Source organism: Urocampus carinirostris, chromosome 3 (genome assembly GCF_059441175.1).
Source record: "Urocampus carinirostris isolate Australia breed hairy pipefish chromosome 3, RoL_Ucar_1.0, whole genome shotgun sequence".
NCBI classification, from domain to species: Eukaryota; Metazoa; Chordata; class Actinopteri; order Syngnathiformes; family Syngnathidae; genus Urocampus; species Urocampus carinirostris.
In genome coordinates this window covers 12,105,052-12,123,691 of record NC_142351.1, presented here as the reverse complement: position 1 = coordinate 12,123,691, position 18,640 = coordinate 12,105,052, and the positions used below count along the sequence as shown (strand labels likewise).

The following is an 18,640-nucleotide window of genomic DNA, read 5'->3' as shown; positions in this document are numbered from 1 at the left end:
ATTACTCCAATACCAAATATGCTAATAAAAGAAAAAATAAACTAAATATGAATAAAATGATGACTCACAATGCGTGGTAAGCTTTCTCTCCTGGCTTTGATCTCTTTGATCTCAGGCAAAACTAACATAAAATGCGACAGAAACAAAATGAAAATAAATCCAAACAGCTTGCCAACATCATTTTTGCCGTTCCATGTATTCCGTTACTCCCCAAGCCTGCACAAAATTTAGTAATTTTAGTCATATTTAGTTTCTTTTGTCTTTTATTAGCATATTTGGTATTGGAGTAATCCAAAAGTAATTGAAAGTAATCAAGTTAAAGTAACCCTACCCAACCCTGAATATCATTAACTGCCTTTCATTGTTCCTTGTGGATTTCAAATTATAATGAGCTGAGTGCCCTAAGTTTCTTTCTCAGTATGCACACATTCTAAAAGTCAAAGTTGAAATGAAATGATCATTAGAAAGTAAATAAACCTATTTGAATCCCAGAAGTGGCTTTGAATCTGCCCAAAACCTTTTCTGCAAGAAGAAACAATTTGCTAGCTTACATGTTTGGATTTCACTCAAACCTAAGTTTATTATTAATAACCCACTATATATTTGATTATGCAACAGTCTTAGCACAATAAAGTTTTTTGCACAAAAATAACATGTGAAAAATACATGCATTCAGCTGTATTTATTCCTTGGTACATAGTATTGTTGTGATTATTTGTAGATATTGTTGCATTAAATTAGTTAATTTAATAAGACAGTCATGAAATATGGGAGGCACGGCGGATGAGTGGTTAGCGCGACCGTGGCGAAGTTCTGAGGTCATGAGATTGAATGCTCTTGTTCAAAGTTTGCATGTTCTCCCCGTGCTTGAGTGGGTTTCCTCCGGGCACTCCGTTTTCCTCCCACATTTCAAAAACATACATTGTCCCTAGGTGTGAATGAGCGAGTGAGTTATCTGTCTCTGTGTGCCCTGTGTTTTGCTGTTCCAGAATCAAATGGTAATTATTCGTCCTCCAGGCTGTTTTAGTCTTCACCTTAGTTTTTTTTTAATATTTGCGTTGACAATAATAACATAGCCACCCAGTCCTGTTTATTAATATTCTGCATAGGTGAGGATGTTTTATAATTTTCTTAAATTGTGCAAATCTCGCTCCAGTCCTAAATCAGTTCCTTTTTCTTTTTTTTTTTGGGACGTGATTTTGTCATTCATGTGCAGTTGCTATATTTGCTTCTATTAAACACTTCTGTTAATCATGCTCTCAAATATTTTTGTCTGCAGGCATTTGAACAGTGAGCACACACTGGACGACAAAAGCACCGCACAGTGCCGGGTGCAGATGCAAGTGGTTCAGCAGCTGGAACTACAGGTCAGTTTGGACCAGTGCTTCTTAAGTATTTTCTGTCGTGCACCCTCCTTGGAAGAAGAAATCCTCTCGACCCCTGAAAACTAGCTTTACAGGTCCTTCTAAAAAAATAGCATATTGTGATCAAATTCATTTTCTAAAGTATAATAATAAAAATTAAACTTTTCATCTATTTTAGATTAATTGCACAGCAACTAAAAGTAAAATAGGTATTTTACTGATTTAATCTTAAAAAATTAGCATATCATGAAGCAGCACGGCGGCGCGGTGGTTAGCGCGTGTGCGGCACAATTCTGAGGTCATGGGTTCAAATCCAGCTACCAACCTTCCTGTGCGGAGTTTGCAGGTTCTTCCCTTGCTTGCGTGGGTTTCCTCCGGGCACTCCGGTTTCCTCCCACATTCCGAAAACATGCATGTCAGGTCATTTTCCCGGTCAAAATTGTCCCTAGGTTTGAATGAGCGAGCGAATTGTCTGTCCCTGTGTGCCCTGCGACTAGCTGGCAACCAGTTCAGGGTGTCCCCTGCCCACTGCCTGGAGATGGCTGGGAAGGGCTCCAGCACAACCGCGACCCTACTGAGGATACGCGGTACAGATAATGGATGGATGGATGAATAGGTGCTCTAAACAAGCTACTGACCTAATTATCTAAGTTTGAATGAGTTAACTCTACACACCTGCAATGAATCCTGAGGCTGTTTAAAACTCCCAGCCTGGTTCATTATTCAAAACCGCAATCATGGGTAAGAATGTTGACTGCTGTCTAGAAGGCCACCATTGACCCCCTCAAACAAGAGGGTAAGACACAAAAAGAAATCTCTGAGCGAAAAAGCTGTTCCCAGAGTGCTGTATCAAGGCAACTGAGTGGGAAGAAAAAAGTGTGGCAGAAAACGCTGCACAACCAGAAGGGCTGATCCTGAGGAGAATTGTGGATAACCACCGATTCCAGACCTTGGGGGACCTGAAGAATTAGTGGGCTGAGTTTGGAGTAGAAGCATCCAGAGCCACAGTGCTCAGGTGTGTGCAGGAAATGGGCTACATGAGTCAATCCACTTTAGAAACAGAAACCGTGGTAGAAACGGCTGACCTGGGTGAAAGAGAAGCAACACTGGACTGTTGCTTAGTAGAGCAAAGTACTTTTTTGGGGGAAAGCAAATTTTGCATGTCTTTCGGATATCAAGGTGCCAGAGTCTGGAAGAAAATTGGGGAGAAGGAAACGCCAAAATGCCTGAAGTCTGGTGTCAAGTACCCACAGTCAGTGACGGTCTGGGGCGCAATGCTAGCTTCTGGTATTGGTGCACTGAGTTTAATCAAAAGCAGGGTCAATGCAGCTTGCGATCGGGAGATTTCCGAGCACTTCATGCTTTTGTCTTCTGAAAATCTTTATGGAGGTGAAGATTTTATTTTCCAACATGACCTGGCATCTGCTCACAGTGCCAAAACCACAGGTAAATCATTTACTGACCATGGTGTTACTGTGCTCAATTGGCCTGCCAACTCCCCTGAACTGAACCCCATAGAGAATCTGGAGAGGAAGTTGAGAGAAACTAGACCCAACACTGTGGATGAGCTCAAGGCCGCTATTGAAGCGTCCCTGGGCCTCCATAACACCTCAGTAGTGGCACAGGTTACCTCCATGCCACGCCGCATTGAAGCTGATGATTCTGCAAAAGGATCCCCAAGTAGGAAGTGAAATATTGAACATAATTATTTGAAGGTTGATTATTTATTTATTTTTTCAAAATAAAAACACTTTTTTTTAATTGGTCGGATGAAATATGCTACTTTTTTGAGATAGGAATTTGGGTTTTTCATGAGCTGTATGCCAAAATAAATGCTATTAAAACAATAAAAGACTTAAAATATTTCAGTTGGTGTGCAATTAATCTAAAATATACAAAAGATTCTTTTCATCATTACACTTTGGATAATAATGAACTTTTTGACAGTATGCAATTTTTTAAGACCCATATATTCCAATATGGTCAGATAAAAAATAGATGGATAGATCAGTGGTATTGGTTTAGATCAGTGTTCTGCAACCTTTTCTATACCGCAGACCGGTTTAATGTCTGACAATATTCTTGCGGTCCATCCCAATAATAACATTATTAATAATGATAACAATATTAGTAATAATGATAGGCCAAAATCCACTGTGTATTGACTTGGTCAATATGGATGTAGATGACATAGGAAAAGACATTAAATTTGTCATAATCTCATCATCAAACTATTTTTACTTACGGTAAGAGCTAGGGTTGCATTAGAAAAATACAATTGAATTAAACTAATTTATTTTATAGAACAAAATGCATATCGTTCATTTTGATACTAAAGTTTTTCCCGTTATTTAGGATCTACAATTAGTATTGTCACATGTTGTTGCCCTTTAATGCGGAAGTCCAGCTCATCTCTGAAGAATGGGATGACGCTTTACACTGAAATACAAAGGTGACCAGATGATGAAGGTGCTGTATCTGAGTCAGATCAGCAGGCTTTTTTTGCTATTGGTAAACATGGAAACCAGTACTATCTGTTTCCCGTGGTGGAGCAAACGTCTAACACAAAAACTGCCTGGAGAGGAATGGGCACCGCCAGGCTGTACTTTCAAAAAACACGCCACAGGAAGTGGTGCCCCTACGACCCAGGTGAATAAGGGATCCATGAACCAACGTTGTTTTGACAGAACTCTTTCCCATTATGCTCCATCACAACGTTGTACATTGTGGCACCGTGAGTAAAATTAGAATGATGATGAGATAAAATTGAATTTTTCCTATGTAATCTATAATCCAAATGGCCTAGTGGTTTGGATTCAGCGCTTGCATTGTCGCAACCCGGGTTCGTTTTCCACTGCATCCAACTATGAGAGAAAATGATCAGCAGTAAGACGATTAATCAATCATTTCTATAATTCGAATCACTGTGAAGCCTGTGCATACTCAAACTACACTTTGAGGTTTTGTTGGGTATAAAAAAACGTGTGTAAAATAAATATGGTGTAAGGCAACTTTTATATTTTTTTCTGTGTGGTTTAGTACTGAATGACCCACTGCTCGATACCGGTCCGCGGCCCTGAGGTTGCCGACCTCTGGATTAGATCATTAGTCTAGTGTAATTTGAAAAAAAAAATCAATCCAAGTAAACTTTGCAAAATAAGCTGAGAAAGTAGTGACACAATATAAATTGTCTACCAGCTGCAACACTGTTGTTGTCACACCATGCTTGGAACCAGAAGTGGCGTCCTCAAACGTGCTAACACACCTGCAGGTGTGCCAGAAAAGAACCCGCTGCCTTTTTGTTTGTCAACTTAACACCTCTCTATTCCCATACTCTTTGAACTCAGCTAAAGAAAGACAAAGAGCGACTTCAAGCCATGATGGCTCATCTGAAGTCGTCCGAGCCCAAAGCTGCTACTCAGCCCGTGAGTTTTCGGCCACTACCGCTTCAAATTTCATCGCTTTACCGTTTCACCGTTTGTTTTTCCTCTGCAGGCGAACCTTGTGCCTAACATGTCCTTCTCCCAGGCAACTCCCCCCAAGGGTCCCCATATGAGCTTGTCCCAGAGTGCCACGGCGCCATCCACTCCTTTGACGCCACTGTCCGAATCCCCATCGGTTCTCACTCCCAGTGGGAGCTTCAACACCACGCCGGTTCGCAGGCGCTATAGCCGCTCTGTCAGCCAAGGTGAGTGGACGCCACAAAGAGGTTATGATGGAATAGCGCAGGGGTCGGGAACCTATGGCTCGCGTGCCGTATATGGCTCTTTCTATGAGTACTTGTGGCTCAGAGACAAATTTGATTGCATCTCGTTCAAAATTTAAGGCATTAATCCTGTTTTTTTTTCCCATACAAAGCTGTATTTCAAAGCAGTACTTCGCAGAATGTATAGGGCACGTTTTTCACTACAATTGTCACACCAAAAATAAAAAACCTCGTTTTGGCTGTACGCTAAAGAATCCTATATATGAAAGCTCACTATAATATCTGTGTTCAGTGTTCAGATACCGTATGATGAATCCACAGAACAAACTGTAAATACGCAGAAAAACCGGAAAGAGAACTTAGTTATTTGATTGGGTGAGTGGGATAGATGGCTGTAGTTATGCAAAAAGTGCAAGCACTCCCTCCCATCTCTCGCCCACGCCGTCTGCGCCAAAGGTAAGCACATCAGGCTCCCTGTTTGCAGAATGTTGTGATGTTTTTACAAAATAACTGCTCGCATCTGGTTTTGAAACCAATATGTATGAAAAAAAAGGTTTAAAATGGGTTAAACCGATCTTGAGTAATTGCAGGAAAGAGACAAGTTTAAATTGGTATGTTTGTTGATTTTAGGACACGGGCTCTGGCATTATTCTCTTTTCATAATTTTTATCAAATCATCAAAAATAAATGCTGAAGACTAAGCTTTTGTCTGGGGCGCGGGTTTAGCAATTTAGTAAATTTGTCTCATAATACATGGTGTGGCTCTTTCCCAAAATAAAATTAATATATTTTGCTTTTATGGCTCTTTGAGTCAAAAAGGTTCCCGACCCCTGGAATAGCGGAATAGAATCGGATGGGGATAAGGATAAGATGGTCTTTATTGATAGCACCAATGTGAACATTATTTTCAATGAGATTAGACACGGCACTCAAGGATAAAAAAGATGAACATGTAATTAAGGGAAAAATGAGACTAATGAATGTCAGGATAAATAGGCAAAAACTTTTACAAGGTAGTGCTTGGAGACTAGCCTAAATTGTAAATGCAATTTCTTTCAAAATGCATTTTAATCTATATAGTCAGGGTTGGGTAGGGTTACTTTAACTTGATTACTTTCAATTACTTTTGGATTACTCCAATACCAAATATGCTAATAAAAGTCGAAAGAAATTAAATATGAATAAAGTTGTGACTCAAAACACGTGGTAAGCTTTCTCTCCTGGCTTTGATCTCCGGCAAAACGAACATAAAATGCGACAGAAACAAAATGAAAATAAATCCAAACAGCTTGCCAACATCATTTTTGCCGTTCCATGTGTTCCGTTACTCCCCAAGCCTGCACAAAATTTAGTAATTTTATTCATATTTAGTTGCATATTTGGTATTGGAGTAATCGAAAAGTAATCAAGTTAAAGTAACCCTACCCAACCCTGCATATAGTACAGGAGAGTTTTTTTAGTACTCTCTCTGGCATATTTCTACCTTTGGCATGGGAGTGCATCTACATCAACATTTCATAAAATAATATGGTCTATAAAGATAAAGTTGAGTTTAACTTACTTTTGGAAGATGAGCTTCAACTGTTAGGCGACTTCCTCCTCCGTGGTAAAAAAAGGCCCAAAAAAAGCGTTCCGACCATTTTCTTAACCGCATCAAGCTTTCTTATTCCACTTTAATTTCAAAAGAAACAGCACGTGATATTAAACAATAAAAACTTAAATAAAAAGTTCTTAGCGCGCTAGAGATACATTACACGTAGTATGTTTACACACAAACTAGGAAGTGGAAGCCGGATTTCTTTTTCAAGGTGGATGTTGGGTGACCCCTCACAGCGCCACCACATGCAGGAAGCGGCGGAAAGAAGCACTATAGTAATGTCCTGTACTCACAATACAAAATCTAACTTACAGCAAGGCCCGGATATTTTTCGACATCCCGAAAAAAAACGATTATTTTTTTTGTAAATTTTCATTATAGTTGCAGACAACTAAAATGTCAAACTTTGAATAAAAAAAAACACTTGATTCTAGATTTTATAAAAGTACACCAGCATTTCAAAGCTGAAGTTACATATCTGCACTTTACCTAATTGCAGTATTTAATTACATTTTCACTCCTTTTGGTGAACTTCATTTGTAAACTACATCGGATCACATGATAAGAAGGAAGAGGCTCACAGGTGGGGTGCAGTCTCTCACATTATTAGATATTTAAATAGCCAGATTTTACACAAGGAAATAAAATGCATACAAACTTGTTAGTAATATTAAGTCATGTTTATTTGTATACCCTTTAATCACAAAAAGACTCAAAGAGCTCTACAGACTATTAACAACTATCATTACACCAAAGCAGCATTAAAATCACTCATAAGTGAGTCAACAGAACCTTTAAATAAAGAAAACTATGCAATTACCCCTGGTAAAAGATCCAAGACGGCAGAAGATGTGCTAGGGCAAGTCTTGCGACCGCTAAATCCTCTGATTTCTTTCATACATTTAGTCATCCCTTAAATGTTACTAAATAGTAATCATATATAACGTTAGTATATGGTAACACCGTGACATTTGAGGTATAAACATTTACGCAAGCGCTACTGTTGGTCGTAACTCACACCGTTCACGTGCACACACAGACTTCAAAGTACAAAAACTTCTGCATCTGTCGCCTGACCTCTTCCTCGCGTCACATCTTAAAGGGTCCATGCGTGAACACAGGCAACAGCAACAAACGTAACAACACATTACAGTATCAATTAGAGACTGAACTGTAACAGCGATCCAAGTGGGGAATCCACGTGAATGTTAAAGTCCCCCGTAATTATTATTTTGTCTGCATAGGTTACTAGGTCAGAAAACAGTTCAGAAAATTCATCTAAGAAAACCGAGTATGGTCCCGGGGCGCAATAATCACTTCGAAATACGCATTGTTCACGAAGTGTTCGGAAATAAAAAAAAATCAATTAATCAAATGCTCATTATTGTATGGACAATTTAGAGTGTTCCGTGCTTTTTTTATGGTGCATTAATGCCATCTGCTGGAGGATTGCAGTCACAGCAGGTTTAATGTGCGTTTTCTGAGAACCACTTTTGACTTAAAAATGCTACTATGAAGAATGGTTAAAAATCCGAAATGTGATTTTCAAATATTTGGCAGCTGGGAGCATTCGTCCTCAATAGGTTAATGCAGGGGTCCACAACAAGAGGCTCTTTGGCGCTCCCTAGTGGCACCCTGGCGCTTTTTGAAAAATGTTATGGTTTGGATTTGTAATGGAAAATGATATGGTTTCTCTCGGAAGACAAACATGACACAAATATTCTTAACGTTTTCCCATGAATATGTATGTGTTTTCTTCCTTATAAGGCTGACATAAAGGTTTTCATTTTTGCAGCTCCAAACATATGGCTCTTAACATTTCGGATGATCCCCCGATTAAATGTTATGTATATTGCATGTTTCTTAGGCGACAATGCACCTCAATCACCTGTGTGAAATAAAGAAATGCCAATTTATAAACGTCGCCATGGTAACCCACCAGAAAATAAGGCATGGTGAGGCCCAGAGAAACATGTGAGGAAAAACAACTAAACGATGTTCAGCCCTCTTAAGTTAATCATTATATAGTTGTTATTCTGTTTTTTGACAATAAGACATTGTATTTGTTTCTGTGATATAAAAAGGGGGGGAATCATAAGTACCGGTACATTATTCTTTTTTTTTACTATCTTATCTGCAAAGAAGTTTGCAGAGGATGCCAGGGTGGTTTGTTATTTTATTATACTGTACCCAGCTGTGAATTAATTTGGCCCGCCATTTGTTGTTTTGACTGTTATTTTTCACAATTGTTTGTTATTTTGACTAGCATGCGCTGTTTACATCATTGTCGCTATTGCACAATCATGTTCTTTTATTTCCACACCACTCAGGGATAACCAGTTATTGTAACCTAGGAGAATTACCGTAAATTCTGGACTATAGAGCGCACCTAATTATAAGCCGCACCCACCACATTTTAAGAGGAAAACCGATTTTGTACTTACACAAGCCGCACCTGTATATAAGCCGCATGCGCCCACAGTAAAACATCCAACGCAATCACAAATTAGCCCCAACCCGGCTTTGATTGTAACTGAATATAAAGTACACAGTCTAATAACCACAGCCGGCAAAATGAACAGAAAATGATACCGGTACTTAAAGTTTGATGCAAACCTGCAGAGTCCGGGTACCCGTTGAAATTAATCCAAGGAAAAAATGTCTATATTTCCAAAAGTAAGGGTGGGAAAAATATATGTCCACTATTGTCCGCCGCAACAACAGGTCTCACTCACCTTTACCCCACTTACCGTCAGCCCGCGTTTGCTCCGCCCCTCTTTTTTAATTCGCAAAACATATCAGAATAAGTGTCTCAAATAAATACATTAAAAAAATATACAGGTGCAAATACATATTATACATCGGTTACACATATTTACAAAGAAAGACGGTACACCGAGTTTTCAAAGCTTTAATTTTAATATAACTTTCATCCCAAACCTGCCTGTGAAGGGTAGCAAAACGCTTCTAGCAACACGCTCGCAACACAGGAAACGGGTCTGTTAAAAAAAACACACCTTGCTTGTAGAAACCACGGTAAGCCGTCCTCATCTTCCTCCTTATAACTGACGTCATCAAAGTCATCTTCCCCAGTATGGGAAAGAGACTTTGTCATATAGATGTCGTCCCACGCTCCCTTATTTAAAAACACGCTAGCAACACGTTCACAATGTGAAGTTTACGTGCAGTAGCTCTGTTTCCTTCTTTATCGGACTGCTCGTTTGCTTTTAGCTTGAAAGCTACGTTATGTGCCTTTCTTTTTGCAATCTGCATGATGAGGATATGTCTACGCTAATTTAATTTGTGCACAAGCTAAGGAGTTGCAGTCTTCCTCGGCGCATATATTCCACCGGTCTAAGTCTTACTTTTGTACTCGAGCGCCGCTGGCGGCTGTTAGAAAAATGACATCACTGAATAAGTGCAGGGTTGAAGGTTTGGGAAAAAAGTAACGTCTTATAGTCCGGAATTTACGGTAATAAAAACAAAGGCTCGGGTAGGACCTATTAGAACAGGTTGGAATTTATTATCTGACGAGGTACAGTCCTCTCCTGTTCTCCTTGCAAGTTCCAAATCTATTGAAGTCTTCTCTCCTTATTTTGAGTGTCAACTAGTCTATAACTTACCAAGCCGAAAAGGAATGTAATATATGTGTGTTTGTCCAGATATTGTCGATAATAAGGAGTTCTACCTGAGCACAGAAGTCCGACCGCCATTCACATACGCGTCACTCATTCGACAGGTAAAAGAAATCTCAATTCTCTTATCAAACTTCCCTTCATTCACCAAATGTCCTTCATCTCTGTCAGGCAATATATGAGTCACCGCGGAACCAGTTGACTCTAAATGAAATCTACAACTGGTTTACAAGAAACTTTGCCTATTTTCGACGTAACGCGGCCACATGGAAGGTACGGAAATCGGGTCGCGTCGACTGAGCGTGTGTTTTAACGTGTGATTTATACGAATTGGTCCAGAACGCCGTCAGACACAACTTGAGCCTCCATAAGTGCTTCGTACGGCTGGAGAATGTGAAAGGAGCCGTGTGGACGGTGGACGAGATCGAGTTCCACAGAAGAAGGCCCCAAAAGGCAGCCGCTAATGGGTGAGTCGGCTAATGCCTTGTTGACGCCACGCATTCTCAGACAATCCCAAAGTTTTTGGAAGGTTTGGCGTCAAGGGCAGATAATCGTTTCCCAGTGAGTCATAACTTTTGTTTTTTTTCTTCACAATGACAGACCTCTCCCAAAAAACCGACCGAGTTTGGCCGGATCAGCTTTCAAGGTAAGTTCTGGGGACAAATACTGAAAATGCTTCCTTTGCCCATATAATTGTGACTAGGCCTCAGCAATTCATCATCCATCCATTATCTGCACCTTCAGCAGTACATTGACCTTTAAAACGTTTTTTGCTTGTTTTTTTTATGATTTTTTTTTTTATTAAGAAGGTTTCCAAAACTAAACATTCAATTGCTGGATACATTTTTCTGTACTTGTTTTTTTTTTTAAAGAAAGATGCGACGATATAAGTACAGTTAACGCTTCAGAGCTTTGTTCTTTCCAAAAATGATAACGAAGTACCTTTGTCATCGTCGGGGCAGAGAGGGATGACGTTTTGTGCATGTATTCGATCGTCATGCGATCACTTCACTGGAAACATGGGGGCTGAGAATTTCTTGCAGTAAAATGTTATAATGCAAGGAAAGTGCCCTTGCGTTTATGGAAAGCATTGTTTGGATATTGGCATGAAATATGACATAAAAGTTCTGCCTATGATATGCAAATATGATATGTCTGGATTTATATAGCGCTTTTTAAGTCACTGAATACCTCCCAAAGCACTCTACAATGTGCTTCACACTTACCCATTCACACACACTCACATATCAATTTCAGCATTATGGACTCAGTGTCTTTCCCAAGGACAATTTGACATATAACACAGAACCGGGAATCAAATCTGTGACCTCGTGATCCCAAGACGAGCGCTTTACCTCCTGAGCTACTGCTGCCCCCAAGAGACGCAGGGTTTTGCAATAGGGAAGTTTTCATGGAGACAAGCATTTTCAAGAAACGTAGCAATGTTCAACTGTTGTATACTAAGCGAAAGTAGAAGTTCGAAACAAACTTTTTTTTCGAATGCTATACAGTGGAACCTCGGTTCTCGACCATAATCCGTTCCAGAACCCTGTTCGAAAACCGATTTGTTCGATCACCAAAATCATTTTTCCCATTAAAAACAATGTAAATCGTTTTAATCCGTTCCAACACCCTGAATGTTTACCTTGAATGTTTAACGTAAACATAAAGTTATCCCAGGCTAATCGTACGTCCGCGTTATCGTAATCTTCAGTACGAAAGATTACGCTAACATGAACGTGTAAAAATTAAAAAAAAAGGATAAATAAAATAATGATGATAGGATTTCTTACCTTTGTGGTGGTCAGCAGAAGGCGCAGGTGGACGGCCGTTGCTTGCTTATAGCACTCACTCCCTTAGCCACATCACTAGATTTCACAGCCTCCTTATTCCTTAGTATCTTACTGATCGTAGATTTAGCCATGCTGTATTCCCTAGCAAGATCAGACACTCGCACACCTCCTTCATATTTTGCTATTATTTCTTTCTTAAATGCAATAGTTGTACGCACTACTTTTCTTTTTTCACCTGTAGCAACTTTGCTGCTTGCACTGACTTTCTTCGGAGGCATAATAAGGGGTTAAAACACCCGTACGCCGCTCAGCATCGCACCCTAACGTACGCACTCACACATTACCGGTGTTCGAACGCCGATTCTTTTGACCGAACAGCGAAGCAAGAATTTCTAAAAAATTTGGGTCGGACTCCGATTTGATCGAACTGAGAGGCGTTCGAAAACCGCGGTTCCACTGTATAAGGGTTCAAGCTTTCTTTGTATGTGTTCTATGCTTATAGTGCTACAGAACAAGGTTTTCTGTAGGCCTTCAAAAATAGGTGAAAATTGCAAAAATTGTCCGTCACCGGAACTCTTCATTTGAAAGAAACATCTGGAGTTGAATGATTAAATGTTGCTTAAATTTGCTCTTGAAGAAGGTGTCTGAACCCTGCAAAATGTTTCCCCATCCCTGTTTTTTTTTTCAGATGGGAAGTTTAGACTGCAGCTCCTTCTACAATCCTGGAGCAATCGGCAGCATCCCCTTGCATTCCCTTCCCCACATTCTCCAAGAACAGATGAACGGCGCCCTCGCAAACGGATCCGGCTATCAAAGCGATAGCAGCGCCACGCAATCGCCGCCGCAAGCTTTGTACGCGCCACACGTGCCACGCAATATTCCGTGATCAAACGCACCTAAACGTCCTTCTTCCTTCCAAGCAGCATCAAAGAGGAGCAGGAAGACGAGGAAATCTGCGAAAATTACCCGTACGAATCTCCGGAGAGCACGTACGAGCACGGCCACAGCCCGGAGACGAACCGCGAGGACGAATCCGGCGCCAGCCCCGAAACGCTTCGCCTGGACCGCGTGCCCTCGCTCTGACCTCCCGGCCTGACAGCTCCGAAAACACAAATTCCAAAAGCTTCTACATAACCAAACACACTCTCGTTGTTCTTTTCTTATTTATCAGTATTTTTGTTCTCTTTTAATCTAGTTTTGAAATCTGTACAGTCAAGTGAGATCTCACATGTGAAACTGTCTTTTCATGGTTGATATTTTTTTAAACATGAGCATGGGGAGCAGAGACGCCAAAGGAAAGGGAACATTGATAGGGAGCACTTCAAAATAAGAAAAAATGAATCAGTTGATTTTTATCTTAGCGGTTATACGATGCATTTGTAGAGAGATGATTCCTGATATGTTCACTGCCTCCGTAAGGATATCATCGGGTGATTTCGAAACAGAATGTCTTTATACGTGTCGGTATTTTTCACCCTCACCACAAACACTGCTGAATTTTTTTCAAATTGAGCATGTAAGAGTAGACGCTATAGATTTACCTTTTACTGTAGACCAATTCTATGAAGAATAAATTCATCCTGTTAACCGTGTCTATGCTGCATTTCTTTTAAATGTTTACGAATAAAAAGTACATTTGCTGTGTTATAGCCACATTTGATTTTGTTAAACAAACCGTGTTTGTTAAAGGGGTTACCAACTTCACCAGGCGACTACCAGTGTCTGAAACTCATGACAAAAAGGGCAGACAACTCTAAAAAGTTGCCTGCCCCATTTTTCACAACTTGAAACACAATAAGACGACTAATCGCAAAAAAACCATTGTTGCAAAGTATTGAGGAGTGAGTGAATAACAGAACAACACTTTAAAATGTGTAAACATACATTACAACAATGTATGTTGTAATGTATGTTTACGTTTTGTAGCGTCATTAATTTTGTTAGCTTCTTTTGAATCTTTCTCCTGCGTCTGAGGTTTTGCCTTGATTACTCAACACTTATCCATTTTTCTTGTGTTCTGTCTACTTTGGAAATTGATATGCAATTGCACGACCTGATAACGCTCAGGAAAGTCCGGAAGCACAAAGTCATTCGATGCAGGCTTCTGATTAGCTGCCGAGTATGCAGACTGCCAAAGGAACTGAAATTCCGAAATTTCCAAACCGAACGAAGATTTCGAAATTGGAATAAAGCAAACGTTTGATTTGAAAAAAAAATCTTTCGGTGTTTTTTTTTTTTCCTCTTGAAAAAGTTGGCTGCCACCCGGGTGGAGACGTTTTGTAAGATGTACGCCCGACGTAAAAGATGCATGCGTTATGTCAGACAGTGCTACTACATTTCTAAAAAAACGTATTACCACGTTGTTACTATATTAGTCCCATGTTGTAATTATTCGAAGTTATGTCAACCCTTAAAACACTTTATCAGTTAAAATGTACTTGAAAATCGCAATGACCCATCACTCGTAAGCTATTTACAAAACCTTCCCACAGACTACTCAGGTGATCCTGGGGGCTATCTGGTGCCCACCAGGTGAATTATTTACACCTTTCGCACAGGTGCTAGAAAATGCTTGAATTTTAATGTTGTCTTTTCAAAGATTGAAAAGTGCTTGAATTTTGGGTGAGGTCTTTGTAAATGCTGGAAATTGTTGCCATGTTTCTCAACAACTCTGCCTAAAATGACGCTGAGACTGCTTTTAGGTGGCTTCTCTTTGCCATCGCATTTCTTCTTCCCCCTTGTTTGACATCAGTTGGCATTTGTTTGACATTTTACTATGAAGCGTCATCGCACTAGAGGACATGTGCATACTACACCGTGTGATGCGGCAGGGGTAAACCAGTGAAAGCTGTCGGGCCCTGCTGTTGAACAGAAGAGTTGTGTTGTGTCATCCTGATCCGAGTGACGTGGCCGCTTTCTTGTGTCCCGTTTCATCTGGAGGGACAAGAGCATGACCGACTTGGGTGTCGAGGTGCTTAACTTGTTTGGGTGTTTGGGCATTTGGTTTGGCCACGGTCCAAAATCTTTCGGTTTTTTTTTTTGCTATTTTTTTCCTTTTTTTTTTAAATTTTCTTTGTTTTTGTAGACGTGTTTGTCTTGCTGTCGGCGACCCTTCTAAAGGGATAAGACCAAGATAGATAGAGAGATAGGAATACGGTTGTACTTTTTTACAGTACGTTTTCTTTTTTTAACTTGATATTTATATTTTAAAATTTGGACTGAGATGCTAGCTTTGGGGCTTGTTTAAAATCAGTGTGTTGAAAAAATGCCCTTTTGTTTCAGTGTCTTCAGATTGTGAGTGATATTGAACATCCCTCCTATTTTTTCCTTTCAAAATAAAAGATAAGTCATTGTTAAAACAAAGAACAATGAAATGTAGTGGGACCTTTTTCTTTCCTGTTCTTTTGTTTGTGCGAGCTTCTGATTGGTCAGTCAATGATAGATGAGGAGGAGTAGAATCAATAAGAGAGAGCTCAACCTCAAACTGGTGAAAATTGCACTCAACTGGAGTCACTAGCGGCAAAAACAGGTAATTAAGAATTATAAATCAAAGTAGATTATTACAGCTTCAAAAATATTGCCCCATTGCAGGAAAACAACTATTTTAATTATTATGTTTCCTTATATGACAAATGGGAAAAAAAGCTATAATAAGTCAAATTATTCCCCAATTCATGTGGCAATATTGGAGATGCTGTGGATGGATTTAAGATAGGGATAAAGTCTTAGCATGATAATGACTGATATTTACTGTATGATCATGTAGGTAATGCTGAATTTCTAATGTTTTCTTTGCAGAAGATGACAACTCCTTCCCTGATGGATATTGAGATTGATTTTATCGGGCTTCAAGAAAAAGCCATTAACGGATGCGATGGTATGTTGCATCGTTTGCTTTATAATTTGACCGAAAAAAGCTTGTATTTTTATTTTATTATACACAATAACAGCGAGTTTCTATGGACTGACTGAACCAACGGTGTCTAAAATATGGCCCAGGGGGCATCTGCAACCCACCCAACATTTTTCCGTCTTCAGAAGTGTAGAGTAAATTGCTTTATATTCAGGGTTGGGTAGGGTTACTTTAACTGGATTACTTTCAATTACTTTTGGATCACTTCAATACCAAATATGCTAATAAAAGACAAAAGAAACTAAATATGAATAAAATTATGACTCACAACACGTGGTAAGCTTTCTCTCCTGGCTTTGATCTCTTTGATCTCCGGCAAAACTAACACAAAATGCTACAGAAACAAAATGAAAATAAATCCAAACAGCTTGCCAACATCATTTTTGCCGTTTCATGTATTCCGTTACTCCCCAAGCCTGCACAAAATGTATTCATTTTATTCCTATTTAGTTTCTTTTGTCTTTTATTAGCATATTTGGTATTGGAGTAATCCAAAAGTAATTGAAAGTAATCCAGTTAAAGTAACCCTACCCAACCCTGTTTATATTATATGTATTCAATTTAGAATCTAATTCTGTGTTTACCTATTCTGCCAGCAGGTAGTGCTAACGGTTTCCCATTCGAATTAATTCAAAATAGCCTACTATTGTCTCTTGTATGCATCATGAAGAAAGAAATACTCTAAACATATTTTAATTGAAGCTTTAAATGATTGATTTTACCGTTCATCGATAGGGATAATGATTGATCAGTCCAGAAAGAAAATAGTAGTGACACACAAAAAAATAATGCACGTGTTTGATACTAACAAACTATTTTTTTTTACCTGACAAGGAAAAATTGAAACACATTAAAGTATGAAAAGAACATTGTTGACACAAGCCCAAGTAGTCTTCAAAAACGGAACCGGGAAAGAAATTCGATAGCAATAATGAAATCATTGATCCAAAAACCCGCGGTTATGATAATCAACTCATATAAGTGATCATGAATTCTTTTCATTACATGTCAGAAGTAAAATATTATTTGATCCTGCACCAAACAGTTTTTTGTGAAATCTTTTGTCGGCTTTCTGAAGAGACAAAGCAGCAGTCTGTGCAATCTTTTAATACAATGCATATTATTAGTAGGCTGGATGGAAATGCCCCATGCCCCATTTCCAGGGGGTGGGCGTATGGAAATGGAATTTCCCATCCCTTTCCTTTCAATCCCTTTTCCTTGGCGGCAGTGGCTCAGGAGGTAGAGCGCTCGTCCTGGGATCAAGAGATTGCAGTTTGAATCCCGGCTCCTCCGTGTTACATGTCGAAGTGTCCTTGGGTAAGACAGTGACCCCCTTATACCCCCAATATGCAGGTTAGGGCCTTACATGGCTGCACGGCCGCTATTGGGAAATGTGAAGCACACTGTAAAGCGCTTTGGGAAGTCTTGACTTGAAAAGCGCTATATAAATGCAGATCATTTCATTTCATAGATAGATAGATAGATAGATAGATACTTTATTCATCCCTGTAAGGAAATTCACATTTCCAGCAATATTCTTGTGTTAAAAAATAAATAAACAAGAGATATAGGACACAAAAATACCCAATATAACATGTAGAATAAAAGGCATTCGAATAATGTTCCAAAAAATAGACACTGTCATAAAAATAAAGCATATTATGCAAATGTGAGGACGCCAGCCTTCTGAAAAGGTACAGTCGGCTTTGTCCTTTCCTGCACAGAGCTTCTGTGTTGGCAGTCCAGTTTATTATCCAGCTACACACCCAGGTATTTGTAGGTCTGGGCAAACTCTACACATTCTTCAAAGGTATTGTTTCCTAGCCCTCAACAAATAATGGAAGGTGGAAGAAAGATAAGCAAGACCAAGTGATTTGGCGAAAGCGCAGGTAATAGAATTAAGCCTTAATGATGTTCATTTCAGAGAGCCTGCCTACTTCTGCAGGGCGTGAAGCTCACACAGGTTGCCATGACTCCAACGTCTTGCAAGTACGTTCAGAAAGTTTGAAGAACATTAGCAGCAGCAGCAGCAGTAGCAGGTCAAGTTCATCAGATGACTCATACCAGCCCGTCACTGATGGTTTGTTGTAAAATATCAAAATTATTGACAATCTGAAAAAAGCAAGCTCTGTAGTGTCACCTGATTTTCTCCTCCAGAGGACTGCGCAGAACTCCTGCTGGCTTGTCTGTACTGCCGCTTCAATGAGTTCTTACACCGTCTGCTGAAGATGCTTGGTAGGAATGCCAGCCATCAGTTTCCCTCAGCAGATAATGGAAGTGAGTCCAGTGAGAAGGAAAATCAAGGATGGGAGTGTGGGACCTGCGACCTGGGAGTAGACTCTGACATCTGCGGCTCCTGCCAGGATTCAGCAGAGCTTATGGAGCTGGCCATGGAGATTTCGGAAGTGTGCTATCGCTGAGAACAGCTCAAAACACAAGCAAAAAGTCCTTTAAAGCAATGATTAGCAACCAAAGGGTTTGTTTTGGTACCAGGCTGCTCAGAAATAAATAAAAGTTGGGTTATTTCAGAACAAAAAGTAGCCAATTCTTCACTTATATGTGCACATATAAAACTAAATTTGGATGCATGTCACACACAAGGATTCTAGTGATAAATCACCATATTTGAGCA

At 39.7% G+C, this 18,640-nt stretch overlaps 2 protein-coding genes across 2 annotated transcripts in view; both read left to right on the top strand.

The window, feature by feature from the left end:
• LOC148368704 (forkhead box protein P1-like) overlaps positions 1-13,687 on the top strand; it is a 36,288-nt gene extending 22,601 nt beyond the window's left edge. Inside the window, exons 8-16 of the mRNA XM_088330721.1 lie at positions 1,280-1,367; positions 4,712-4,789; positions 4,860-5,052; positions 10,330-10,406; positions 10,474-10,575; positions 10,642-10,769; positions 10,903-10,948; positions 12,784-12,947; positions 13,019-13,687. Coding sequence (XP_088186847.1) covers positions 1,280-1,367; positions 4,712-4,789; positions 4,860-5,052; positions 10,330-10,406; positions 10,474-10,575; positions 10,642-10,769; positions 10,903-10,948; positions 12,784-12,947; positions 13,019-13,178 — 1,036 coding nt within the window. The 3' untranslated portion in view covers positions 13,179-13,687. The remainder of the gene's footprint in view (positions 1-1,279; positions 1,368-4,711; positions 4,790-4,859; positions 5,053-10,329; positions 10,407-10,473; positions 10,576-10,641; positions 10,770-10,902; positions 10,949-12,783; positions 12,948-13,018) is intronic.
• A 2,209-nt stretch (positions 13,688-15,896) lies between these two features.
• Positions 15,897-18,428, top strand: mdfic2 (MyoD family inhibitor domain containing 2). The gene is made up of 3 exons (XM_088329718.1): positions 15,897-15,972; positions 17,933-18,088; positions 18,166-18,428. The coding sequence occupies exons 1-3, from the start codon at positions 15,897-15,899 to the stop codon at positions 18,426-18,428; spliced, it is 495 nt and encodes a 164-aa protein (XP_088185844.1).
• Positions 18,429-18,640: the final 212 nt, after the last annotated feature.